Source organism: Anopheles maculipalpis, chromosome 2RL (assembly GCF_943734695.1).
Source record: "Anopheles maculipalpis chromosome 2RL, idAnoMacuDA_375_x, whole genome shotgun sequence".
Classification (NCBI taxonomy): domain Eukaryota; kingdom Metazoa; phylum Arthropoda; class Insecta; order Diptera; family Culicidae; genus Anopheles; species Anopheles maculipalpis.
The window spans coordinates 16,934,001-16,947,867 of NC_064871.1; the positions used below are offsets into that span (position 1 = coordinate 16,934,001).

The 13,867-nt window shown below is 44.7% G+C and overlaps 2 protein-coding genes across 3 annotated transcripts in view; one reads left to right on the forward strand and one right to left on the reverse strand.

Moving 5' to 3' along the window:
- The window catches only part of LOC126556912 (translational regulator orb2), a 195,869-nt gene that overhangs the window by 132,045 nt on the left and 49,957 nt on the right, over positions 1-13,867 (forward strand). The gene's annotated exons all lie outside the window — the stretch shown is intronic.
- On the reverse strand, positions 24-864 carry LOC126558915 (uncharacterized). Its single transcript, XM_050215003.1, has one exon. The coding sequence runs from the start codon at positions 747-749 to the stop codon at positions 24-26; it is 726 nt and encodes a 241-aa protein (XP_050070960.1). The 5' UTR covers positions 750-864.

The following is a 13,867-nucleotide window of genomic DNA, read 5'->3' on the forward strand; positions in this document are numbered from 1 at the left end:
ACTAGATTTATTTATTACTATGCCTACAAACAGAAATCTTCCGCATAGCGAACAGTGTAATCAACATCCTCCCGACTCGTAGCAATTGTCCGATCGATACACTGGCGCATAAACTGTTCGATTGCATCCCTTCGATCGTTGTGCTTCTCGAGCTCCTCGTCCAAATCCTGCAGACCCTCAATCGACACTTCGTTAAAGTGATCCAAATTGGCATCCAGCCGGCCCTCGACCTCTTCACCGTTTGTGATCACATTATCCTCCGACAGGACACCGACGATGGCGTTGATCACTTCACTGCTTGCACGGTGCAGCTCGTGCGCTACCGGGTAAAATCGTACCCGGCCATCTTCCCGCATCCACCGGGCGTAGCCAGCGTACGCACAGTCCTGCAGGTCCCACTGTGAGAATATCTTGTACAGATAGATCAACGCATCTACCGAGGCCCAACATTCACCGGTCGCATCACTCGGGCGCAGGAATGCAATCAGATCCTGCAGATCACTGTTTGCCTCCCGGATGGCGACCGTACCCTCTGCCAACAGTGGAATCAGGTCCCGTTCGATCATTGCACCATTCAGCTCACTGTTCTCCCGGAACCGTTTGCCAATTTCCGTCTTCATCTGCTTGTGCAGCTCGGCCAGCTGTCCCTGGTACGTGTCCAAAAACGTGCACTGCACCACCGCAGGCACCAGCAGGCACACCAGTCCGCAAAGCCACGTTAGCTTCCACGGCGACAGCAATAGCTCCATGTTGATGGTACGTTGATAGCTTCTTAACGGCTCACTGAGAGTGTATCAATGCGTGTGCGATTATTAAATATCCATCCGACCACGCTCGATAAGATTATGTCACGCGGACCGTAACGAACCCCGGCAAAAGCTTATCGCTGGATTGCTGCGTTTTATGACCCTGCGAGTGCCAGCACCTTCTGCCTGCCTGCCACAGTGGCAACAACGTTTGCTTCCGTTCGAGGTTTGGCGCTTTAAAATCTTCGTACGTTTGTGTGATGTTTGTGTACGATGGCTCGTGAGGCCTCGGTGACGTTGATGCTGTTGGTGACCACAACCATAAAACTTCATTGGCTTTTTGTTCACGCACAATCTTCTTCATCCTTGAATTTGGTCCCACCCCGTGTGGGGTTTGTGTTTCTTTCGGTGTACTATGTTTACGTTATGAAATCAAAAAGTACCCTGACAAATCGGTTGTAAAACAATTGCGAGCCAGCAGGGAACCTCATGTTTATATTATCATCTGCAAGATTGTGTATGGTGACGGATGCTTTGTTACAGAAAATTTAACACGCTAGCGCATTGTGACGTGATAAGGCATCCTTGTCACCACTACCCATCGATTTGGATTATCGAAACGGAAATGATTTTTTCCCCTTAAAAACCACATCCAGAAACAGAGTCGCTATCGGAAGTGGATGATTTGGCAAGATTTGTTTGCGTGAGTAAGCCAAAGTAAAAAGAAAATGCGACCACATTTTCGGCCTTGATAAGAAACCTTCTTGAGCAATAATCCGGGCACGATGCGTAACTTTATCCGAGAAACTTCCACAAACAACCAAACCTTTCCCACGAACAATAAGGGCTCATACTGCTGCTGACGATATTTGTTGTTGATGATATAATTCGCGACAAATCTCCCGATAGGTGAATTATTTCTTATCTCGCACACGTTCTGCAACATCCGAACGTAATCTGGCCGCTAATTTCTTCTACCAGCGTATTGGCTTTAATCTTTCCACGGAACGTCACACCATCGTGTGACATCGCCATCGCACGACTTCACTTTGAAGCCGCAATTTAAAGCTTCCTGTAGCTGCCTTCCCACCCTGCAGGCAGGACGGGGAATGCGATAATCCGTTAGCACACTACATCCTTTCCGATGAGCGACTGTTGTGCCTACCTGATCCCGTAGTGACAGAAAGCTCCCGCCAGGCATCTCAGGCACACCGTACGCCCCCTTAGGGCAACGAAACATCATTGATTAATTACTTTGTGGGGTGATGAAATTTTAAGCCTCTTATCGGGCACTAAGCAAACAAACGAACTCGCCGGTACGCGTCTTGTGTCATCGTAGCGGCGTACCGAAGGACCGAAGCCTTCACCTACCGCATCCTCGAAAGCTGACACCAACGATTATTTTGAATGGAACGCTTCACCAAAAGTTGGACCCGAGTCGAGGTAGCAGTGGGCCCCCGTAAACGAGCTTCAACAATACATTTCGCGCTGTGTCTTAAAGAACGCATTTCAACGCAAAAGCACAACACGGCTCGATGAGTGTAAAATGTTAAGTTTCCTTTTCAATTGCTGCTTGCTGCTCTCGCAGCCATCAACCTTTTCCCAGTTCCACGGTAAACGCTTGACGTACCGGTTCAACCCTAGACGGGGAAGGTAAAATCATCAATATCAGTGGAAATGGTACCACATTTCCATCCGGTAACGATCGCAGAAATTACCGACCCAACGGGAATCGCGCTCAGCGCTGATGAGTTTTCTGCCCCGACCTGCCAAAGTGTCAACCGAGCCGGGACGATGCGAAGGACGTATTATGATTAATGGAGTGGAAATACTTCGCCGCTAAACTCGTTTCTTGATGATGTGTTTTTTTTTTTCACTTGCGAAATTGTTTTCTTTTCTTCCAATTTGGGCGATATCCTTCAATGGGTGTTTCTGGGGATAGGAGAATTCTTGGTTGCCAAAGCTGTAATATCCTAACGACTTAATATTTCGTTCAAAGTTATTTTTCTAAAACAACGATTTATATATATATATATTTTTTTTATCATAAGGGACGGCCAGGCCGTATTGCTTCGATTTATATTTTATTGTAATATGAAACATGTAATGATCAATATTTAAGCATTTAAATGACAGCTACATACTTAAGCCTCATTGTCACGCTGGCCTTATTGAATGGCTTACTAGACTTGCCAATACCACGTAGTTGGATAGTCAGTCCTCAGTCAGTTGAACCCCTTCCATTTGAAGACCGGCGACGATGTCGCTTACACCTTACCCTGTTAAATTATAAGTTACAAACAGTGACAGCAGCGAAACTCTGGACACCTACAAATCGAGTATGACAACAACTTGAGGTCATTTTTCTTATCCTAGAGCTGGATGATCATGACTCTTTTTAGACATATTATTGTGTATACATACTTTTCTTTTAATTATTCACAAAAAAACTTGTTGATCCATGATTCCACTACGAGGATTGATATCCAGAATTGCAGTAAAGGACCAAAAAGTCCATCATCAAATGAGCCTAAGTTTGCATTAAAAAAAAACACTTCTAAAACAGGCATTAAAAGCTAAATAAAACTCTTAAAAAATGTAAAATATTACTTTTTGATTTCTCTGCTTTGGCTTGTGAAAATCGGATTTTGTGTGCAGTTTTGTCAATTTCTGCTATTTGGAAATCAAATTTCAAGTTTTTTTGAGATTGATTAAACTAAATATGTACACAAATATTAATACAAAAAGAATCTCTAACCCAAGAAAAACATCCTCGAACTCGAGAAATTTTTCAATTTTGAGGAGTCCGAATATTCGTTTGAATCGCTGTAGCTAGTTTTGAGACACTTATCGTTTCCTTCTCATTGTGTTAATCTGAATCAGATTTCCTGAAAATCAAATCAAGAAATCTCATGTTCCATACTTGAAAAAGCTACAATTTTATTGCCATGCTTCCCGTAGTCAATTAGGAAAGGAATGTCTGTACGATAAATTCACATTCAAGTTAAAATCAGTACACATGTTCTACCTTTGTTCACAGTCCCTGACCATTGGTTTGTGTGGGCATTTTAATACACTGTTCACCGCCGGATTGCACGTCTTTGCCATAAAGCATCGGCCTTCCGTTGATTAGGCGGTGAAATCCAACACGCAATCGAACCAAGCTGAGCTACACAATATGCTTATGGGTCTGTAAAATGCTCTATTTGGCAAAGGCCACCAGCAACGTTGGTCCAACCCAGCGATGCGTCTGTAAACAGTATTGCCAGTCACACACTTTGTGCGCCACTGCAATTAATGCACACAATACGTACAACTGTAACAGTCCACTCGAGGCGCGACGAATTGAAATCTGAAATCCGAATCCACTCGCAGAAACCATTCTAGCTACCAACTCAATTTTATCATCGAATTCGCACCGAACTAACTGAAGTGTTAAATTTTGTACCTCATCGGTTTCGAAACATAAGCTCATGATCACTATCACCCACTCGCTCCGGCCCTCCCAAAAGCCACACTGGTAAACATAAACCTCTGTTCCCCGTGTGATGAAAACTGTTTCCCCTCTACGGCCCGTTGGCCCTCGTACGCCCATCGACACACCGTGATGGTTGGCGTGTTGCCCACAGTATCCTACCGTCCGTATGTGCGTGAGAAATATTTTCAACATTTTACAGCTCGCCAAAATCGTACACCCTTTTTCTCCGCTCAACACATTCGTCCCCCATCGCCCCGGAGCGGAGTGCAAATAAAATATTAAATTTAATTAAATTAGGAAGCAAATAAAATGAAACTCAAATATGTTTTCAACCAAGCTTCGCTTTATCCGATACGCTTCGTCACCTCAATTTTGGGTTTTCTCTTCCCCCGGTTTGTTTTTTTTGTTGCGCCCGAACCGAGGTGGATGACTCTTCTAAATGAAAACACGTGTCCTTTCCCGGGCACCGCACCTTCACCACCACCATCAACAGCAACAGCAGCAACGATCCCCACCACAGGGAAAAGAAATTGAATAAACAATAACGGTTACAGATCCAGTTGTGCTCGGGGTGGAAGCAATAAAGCGTTTGCCATATTTTTTATCGACTTCATATTCGTTCTCCATAAACATGTTCTACAGCGGATTGGCAGCCGCACGTCCGCTCGACAAAGCCTAAACACCCGCCCGCTCTCCGCCAATTGCTTCATAATCCGGAAACAGAGAAAAAGAGAGATGGCAAAGCATTTGCAAAAAAAAACAAACATGGCAAACATCTAAAGCATCGACACACTTACCAAACGCTGCGCACTCGTGTTTTTGTGTTTTTGTTTTGTTTTTTTATTCAAACAAGTACATTTTTACTCTGACCTTACTTGTTTTATTGTTCGTGTTCTCCAAATTCTTTCTTCTTTTTATTTCTGGTTTACGATTTCACATGATAATCGTGATACGCGGTCCGTCGATAGCGGTTTCATTTCCGTTTGCTGGTACGAACTCACCGTCCGATGAAGCAATAGAACCGCCGGATGGTGCCCTCATCCCCATCGATCTCGCAATGTGCAGTGTGTTGGAAATTATTGCGCGTAATTTTATTATTCATCCTTTCGACCGACACATAAAACGAGACGGAATGCTCGAAAAAGGATCGCTCCCGTACCTTGCGTAATGGCATCCCGGGTTGTTCGCATTCGCCCAAACCAAGCCACAGCCACGGTTCGGTGGAGGCGTTTGAAGAGAAAAAGTTGAAGTGTGCGCGGGGTTAATTGTTACCATGCGACCCGCGTCCAACGGCGGACCGCTGTTATACACCAGCAGCAATGGACGGGGGAGAGGGAGGAAAAAAATTGTACACTCCAAACCCCTCTGCTAGCGAGCTGGTTATTATGGTAGGTTTGAATTTATAGTCACGCTTGATTAATCTTCTACCATACGTTATCGCTTCGTCATGCCCCGGCACATGTACAATAATACGGTGGCCTGTGCGTTTGGGCAAAATGTTTTGCTTTATACATTTCACGCATCCTCATATCCATTTCATTACAAGTGTTTTGCGGGTGCTCCTTTACGCTTTCCGTGTATACTTTTCCTCGCAGAATGTCGGTAAAAACAGTGTACAAAAAGCCATTTATCCTACGAGAAAAAATACCGAATTTTTGCATACAGCAAACGAGCTGAGCAATAAAATCATCCAAAATCTAAATGGTTGAGGGCCCGGCTGGCCATAAAACACATTCGCATTTGCACCGGATTTCAATAGTGACAGTTTGTTAAAGCCACTAATTTTGGTGACAATTACGTTCGCGAAGCTTTCGGTTTGGTTTGATTGCACCGCTGCGAAAGGAGGCGCCTGGTACGTCACACAACAAAGTACCAGGCGTCTCCATCGGGAGACAACATTTCACACTAAACGATTTTAATCCTTTTTTATTGAACATAACCTGTCCGATCGTGTGATTTGGAGGGTAGAAATTTTGTTTCCTTCCTTAAAACTGCTTCTACATAATCATCCACTACCGGTTGCTAAACCAACCATCGTCAACGTCAACCGGCACACACCGCAACATAAATCTGTTACAATATTTTCCTCCAGCAAAGTGGGCGAGTTAAATCATAAAAACAGAATCCAATAAAAACAAATCTTTCATTGTCAAATGTAATGTTTCCGCTAATCAATCATACTCGCTATCGTCACACAGCTGACAGTGAAATGGTAGCGAAAATAAAAACAGCTCACTTCCTCCGGCGTGCGTGGTGGGTGGTGGCATAAGGGCAGCACGATGATCTTCCCTACAAACCAACCCACACGAGCCTTCCAATGCCTGGCAGACAGGCACCAAGCACAAAAAAAAATACGCTGCACCATTCGGAGCAGCTGCGATTCCATGATGAACTGGCTAGAGACCAAGCGATACAACCCGAACCCCGTAGCTTTGTCTGTTTTTCGTTAGTTAGTTGTGCCTTTTATTTTCTTTCGGTTGCTGCTGCTGCCCTTCGATACTCGTGCCACAGTCCGGTGCAGCACTTTTCGTTCGATACGAACGTTTGGCTGGAAGTTCGAAGATGAATCGGTATCGGAAATTGACTGATAAGCGCGCGACACTGCCGTTCGCGTTCACCGGGGGCGTCTACCAGCCGTTCTAGCATTCTTGGAACGATTCGATCAGGCCAGCCAACGGTTGTACCGTTTGCTGACAAGGAAATGTAAATTTAAATTATTCACTCACTTTCCTTCCTTCCGGCAGGCAGGGCCGTTGCTGTACGCCTTCAAATTTCTCTCCTGGGAAATTGTGTACAACTCAAGCAGCGAACCGTTGGCAGTCGCTGCTGATGGGTCCAAGACTTGTCGATTTTTCTCTTCCAATCGATCAACTTTGGTACGGAAGTTTCCCCGCAAGCAGCTACGGCACGAGCCTTCCGAGGAAGCCACGATGCCAAATTCGATCGCCATTGCATTCGACGCGCAGTTTGCTTTCGCTTTCTCTTGCGATTTTTGATCATCATCCCATCATTTTTGCTTCCCCAGTCTCTGGCTTCCTGGAACACGGTTCCCCCCCCCCTGCTCCCCCTCCCCCCCTCCCCGAAAAATAGCAGAACTACTTACAAAGAAAACACACCAGAAATATATTGAGCTCAATTTATAAGCACAACCACCACCGCCCCTGAACTGAAATGAAGCTGCTGCATCCTGGCTGAGAGCGCCGGCAGTTAATAAGCCACAGACCGCTACCACCTAACGCCATCCCGGAAGGAAATCGGTTTTGACAGCGACGATTGACAGTAGCTATTAGCTTCCCTCCATTCATTCTTGCCGTGCGGTGGAGGCGTGTGGCTGATATTGCGATTCGACTTCAGCCTAACCGTTGGCGCTGGGAAGGGATGAGATGGGAATGGGATCTATCACTTGATGGAAATGAAATGGTACAAACAATTAAACGCACAGATAGTGGTACGCATCCTAAATTGATGCCGGCAGTTCGTGTGAACGACCACGTGTTAGAACATTCATTCACATGCAGGATCTGTTCGTGACAGTTGATCATTAGTTACGCGCAAAGATATCGAATGAAGAGGAGATTCGTATCATATCGCCAAAGCCACGGCGCTGCTTACTGCCGAGAAGCAGACTTGGAAAAGCATATCGTATCTGTGTCTCTGTGTTTCAAATATTTTTCACGTTTATCATAATTGTGTAAGAAGCATGTCGAAAGCATAAAAAACAAACATATTTAGTCAACACTTTGCTTCAAAACGTAGACAGCAAACAATCAACTACGCATCAATCTAATACCAAACAAGTCCTGCTGACGTGTTGTTTGTCTAACCAAACGGACAGTTTTGCTAAAACCACGCACTCAACAGTTAAAATATTGAAAGTGCCAAAAAGAAAAGAACCTCCGCTGCTCATGTCAGTTTTAATTTCCGCTCCCGTTCACTTCCCCGGCCATAGCTCCAGAATACCCGGGCGGAAGTACTGTTTCGGTGAAGCATAGATTTGGCAGATGAGAAACTTTATCAGACAGTTCGTGCGTTACTGGTGCAATGCACTTCATTCATTTCGTTCCAAAAATCCCACCCCACTGTGGCACCAAAACACCGCCCGAACTATGGTGGATGGATTTTGCGAAGCGAACAAAGGTTTTGACGATGAAATTTTCATGCAACTAATTTCAACAATTGTTCCTTTCGCTTCCCTGCGCATAATGGGATTAGTAAAGTTTGGCTTTCTTTTCCTTTCCCACCGTCTTCTCCAAACCGAACCGAATGGCAAGTATTACCGATGAAGCTTTTGCCGCCACCATCGCAAGCGGCAACGTCAAGCGTATAAGTGTCAATTATAAAAACTTATTCCTTACATACAGGGGAAGCCGCTGAGTTCCGCGTCAGCAAACTTTATGAAGCTGATCTTTGCAAACATAGTGTAAGACAAGAGGATAGTAGCAGATTTTTTAGCTACTGTTTGCCACCTGTCGATAACAATTAAATTGATAGTGATTTCTTTATGCTTACATCTGTTTCACTTGAAAGAACTTCGGTATATTTTTTTTTAAATAATCACGAAAAAATTAACGTCTCTGCACCAGATTGTCGCGATATTCAACTAAGTATATGCGAAACTTATAACGACACAAAGCACAGTGGAGAATAGCCGGGAGGGAAGTCAAAAAATTAACTTTGTGGCCACTTTGACTTCGGTCTACAAATCGTTAAATTATATTTTATTGAAATTTTGAACTACTGTTTTCTTATTACTACAAAGTTTAATCAAACCATGGGTTTGGCCACAAAATCTTACTGTATCGTTTAAAACCACCCATAAAAGCTTGAAATACCAGCGCCATTTTAAGATACAGAAACATATTAATTAACACAAATTTATATTACATCTTTAATGCCGTTCATACATTAAGTAAAAAAAATATACAAAATCAATTTTATCCATAGTTTTCTTCTCCGTTGTCCACTGTGCAATGTGAGCCTTAAACGTACAAGAAGATTTATGAATGTGTCATAATTTGTCCACTGGCGCTCTTATCCTTCGTACGTCCGACACTTTGACAGAGTTTATTAGGACACAGGATTAATGCCGAATATCTGATGAAGTAACAGAAAAAAAAAATCGCCATTTATATCCCTCCGAGCGGCAATTATTAATTAGTAACTGGGACGTGAATAGATTTTCTCTTTGCCTAATGGAAAGATTAAATGGCTGAAAATGAGCAGCTATTACAAGTAAATTGAAGGGACACAAGCATAGTCCTGCGTTGCAATAATTTGCTTCCTGTTGTAACGTTTTACACATTATCGAAAAGTTCCTACGAAAGTCGTTAAATTGTTATTATTTATCTTTTGTTTCGCAAAACGTACGACCCATTACAGCAATTCTCTTGAGCGATGATTGATAACCATAGCCACCGTAACACATATCGCACATAAGCATTTGTTAACAACACACGCCCGTTACCTGTGCCCTAGCTTTGTGCGGCTTGGGTGATGGGAAGCTTTTGCAATTACAATCCTCAAAATGGCCCCATTTTAGGGCGAACAAATCGATAGCAGCTGCTACACGCTACATTCCTTCCCAGGTGCGTTAGCAAAGCTCACCCGAAAACGCCCGGTTTCGAAAACCTTCCGCTAAACATGTTTCACTAAACCGTCCCAAAAGAGTGCAAGCCTCCTTCTTTACGAGGTAATTCTATTAGCCCCCTCCGAAAACTAGCGAATAATAAATCATCAAACTATGTTGATTGCGTATTACACCGATACCGGAAGATGCCGCGGGCGGAGGTAAGCATGGCCGGCAGGAGTTGGAGTTGTTTCTCATGCACAACACACTCGCACCGAGTACAACCGGCGAAACTTTAGCCCATTTTCCAATGTGTCGATTATGCTTGCGGTGGTGAAGTTGGTTAAAGTTACCAGCTCGTACCGAAGCACCACCGAACGCCGGGAACGCATTCGCATCGCGTGGAAGGATTAGTCCGGTGCTCGATTCACGCCCGGTCCGTGGAGAGTTGGATGGGGAATGGTGGCAGCGGCCAGCATCGAAACACACGGGCCCGTGCCGAAAACTAAACACATATCTCATAATTTATTTTCATTTCATTTCGATTCACTTAGGAGATTTGGGATTTCATGTTCACTTTCCTGCAACACAAACGGTGCTGCTGCTGCTCTGGCATCGCAGCACAAGTGCGGTAACTGTGGTAAGCCGACCACAAGATCCGGACAAGTACGAACGTATTTGGCATATCGTGGGCAGTGGAGAAGAGGCATGGGGAGTCCATGAGGTCTAGGCTTTTTTTTTTATTCGTCCTTAGCAGTCAGTTTATCGGTGTGTGTGTGAGTGTGTTTTAATGTGTACGTCCATATTGAATCTTTGGACCCTTCAACATAGGACGCGATGACGGCCAGCTGACCGTTTTGCCCTTCCCGTGCCAACAGTCTCCAATTCCAACTGCGGTAGATAGTGGCTATGGTTAGCATTGATGTTCGCTTCTTTCTCCTCTGTTTGGCTTCTGGCAACACAGAGACAGATAACCGGCTAGCGTACGGGGCGTAATGTTTCGTTTGTCGAACTTACCTTGCCACTGGCCTAGCTGCTACCGGTTGCTTCTAGCGGTGTGATGGTAAGCGGAACGCAATCGAGGGAAAGAAAAACCTCGCATCGCAGAATATTCGACAGTTCGTAGGCAAACAATTTTCGCTACCATCGGCTACCATTGCCCGGTTGTTCGAAGCTCGGAAACTCGAACTTGAACATTCGCGAACCGGCAAAAAAAAAAACCGTTTCGGAGGCGGCCCTCAGCCGCTGTGTTGGGACACGTGAGGTGAAGAGCAGATTGGATACATTTATCGCTGCTCAGCATCGCCACAACGCGGTGCTCGGGTGGCAGAGCATCGAGCGAAGGATATGAAACGGAACCTTCCTCCCCAGCGCTACCGGAAGGTTTTTTAATCTATCTGCGAAAAAGTTCGGATCGTTTTTCGACCCGCACCATACATCCGGTGTTTTGTGGCACGGTTCGGACACACGCGGGGAAGACAGAAAACTGCTTTCGGCCGCGCCCTTCTATCTATTTTTAGCGCTGAATTTTTGTCAGCCGCAGGACATGCCGGTGCGACGAATGGCAGTGATAACACCGTCCGTCGAGGCGTACATCATCGCGAAAGTAGCGCAAGCATATCTTTCGACAAGTGGTTAAATTTGAAGCGCGGTGTGGATTTGGATTTTTGGAACCATTTTGCAGTGGAGTTGCTGGAGGACAAAGCGATTGAAGCACAATATTTTATAAATTTTTAGGTAAAAAATTTCACCCAAAGTTATCAAAATGGATGGCAATTAGCTAAAACTTACACTAAAAAATTCAGAATTAATGGATACATTTTGTAACACGAAAATAACGATCGACTTGGACGAGGACCAGCACTCAGTATGAACCCTTTCATAACACATTTCTTCGCCAAACCATTTCCACCAAATCGCGATTCCCAATCGGAGATTCTCCTCGTACATTCAAGTCGACAACTCCATTAGTAAGCCATTGTGTTTGCTCACGGCTCACTGCCAACACAACGCCAAAACGATATAAACAACAACAAAAACCCTACACCAACCCAGCCGAAAACAGTCCACCGAACGAAGCTTGACTCGTACAATTACTCCTGCTTTGGAAACGGAAAAGTTTCACGCCACGGGACAGAATCAATAGGCAATCGGGCCGATAACGATTGATAAAACACGGAATTGGGTTTGCATCGTCGATCGATCGCCCAAACTAAGTTGGGCAGGGTTAGTTCCCGGTTTTTGTATTCCCTGAAAAAGAACGAAACGAGTACGCATTCTCGAGTCGAGTCGTGCGAGTTGTACGCTGGCCGGAAACTAAGCCGGTTGAGCCTTTTTTTTCTGTCTAAAATCGGTTGATTGATGATGTTATCGTTCGGTGACGATCTTCACCATCTTCGCAAACTGTGTCGTATCGTGCAGAGACTGCCCTGTGGCGATTGATGGTCAAGAATGGTGCTCTTGAAGTTTTTCCCGGTCGACTTTTCACTAATCAACTCGGGGGACTGGGGTACTGTGTCAAATGACTGACGACAGAATAGACGCTCGGTATCAAGGGTGTAGACCAAGCTAAAAAGTAAAAATACAAAACCCAAAAAATAAACACACCTGCCCAACGACGAAGCACGCTGTACATCCCGACCAACCAACTGGGACTTTTTTTCTCCCAACGGCCTTTCTCAAAAGTCGGTCAAGCGATAGTTTTTTTTTTTTTTTTGCAAATCGTGGACTCTCACTGTTTACCTAACGTCTCACCAAAGAGGATTTGCTATCCGGTCACACCGGCTGGGCTGAAATTGAAACCACACTTTTCGGACTTCAGCACCCTGCGAGCATTTTAGGGATGGTACTGGCCAAAGGGTTTACTTCGCTCAACAAAGAAAAGCAACAAAACAAAACAACCAGCAGAACATACATAATAAACACCCATTTGCTTACCATCCATAACGTGTGCCAGACTCGCGACGCTTCCAAATTCTACCACACACACACATTGATACGCACGGAAAGCTTTATTTGCATGTGTATGCGCGTATGTGTGGCAATGTTTGAAAGACAAACGGTGCCGGAAGTGCGCTGTATACAGTACCCATTACTTCTTCTGCAAACAGCGTCCTTGTCCAATGGCCTTCACTACACGTACTGTCGTCAGGACGTCAATGCTCGTGCGACAACGAAGTGCGACGGATGGATGCGCACGTCAAAAGGGTGGCCACCATTCACAACGACAAACAGCAGCAACAGCAGCAGTGCCAAGCAGTACACAATCAAAGACAAATCCTTCAATGTCCTGCACGTGGACAGACGGCAGGCAGCCTCCGCTCCTTACTTTTGGGGTTCCAATTTTTCTCTTCGTCGTTTTGTTCCGATTCTCCTTCCCGGTTCGCCATTTCGGTTCCATTGTTTCCTCACATTTCGAACTGAATAATGAATGTACACATCCATGAATATTTGATGCTACACTCCTTTTAATGCTACGATTCGCATTTGCAGTCCATTTTCAACTTGCTCATCTGCGCTGCTTCTCCCACACATCCTTCTTGGGTTCTTGAGCGTACGTACAAGCAAAACACACAAAAAAAAAGATATTTCTTTTCGAGTGACGACCATTCATTTCGCCAGTGATGAACAAGTTCTCCCCAGTTCGTAGCTTATCCGAGCGAGGGGAGCGCTCGCGCCAGTGCGGTAGAAGTATGTGAAAATTCTAGCATTGTGCTGCATTTCACACTGCCAGGCACGAAATGTCCTTTTTGGTGTTTGGTACATAAATTTGCATTTTTAGTTATCTTTTCCAACATACCTTTTCTCCTGGGCTCTTGAGGGTCTGCGGGTTCACACTCAGATTTCATTTCATTTGCTATTTATGATCACAAATTTTAATTACTTCTTTGCGTAACAGTTAAAGCACCTTCTACCAAGAAAAAAAAACGATCATGACTGCTTTCAATCGATAGAAAGCCCTTTTTCCCTATGCCTTAGCAGCTAACCGCAAACACATAGAGTACAGAAAAAAAAATCACTTCACCAAACAAACTCGAAATGGCTCACCGAAAAGCACCTTAAACCCCCCGGAGGCAG

Bases quoted from the DNA above. Each gene is read 5' to 3' on its own strand.
- LOC126558915 (XM_050215003.1), bottom strand. From the start codon at position 749: ATGGAGCTATTGCTGTCGCCGTGGAAGCTAACGTGGCTTTGCGGACTG.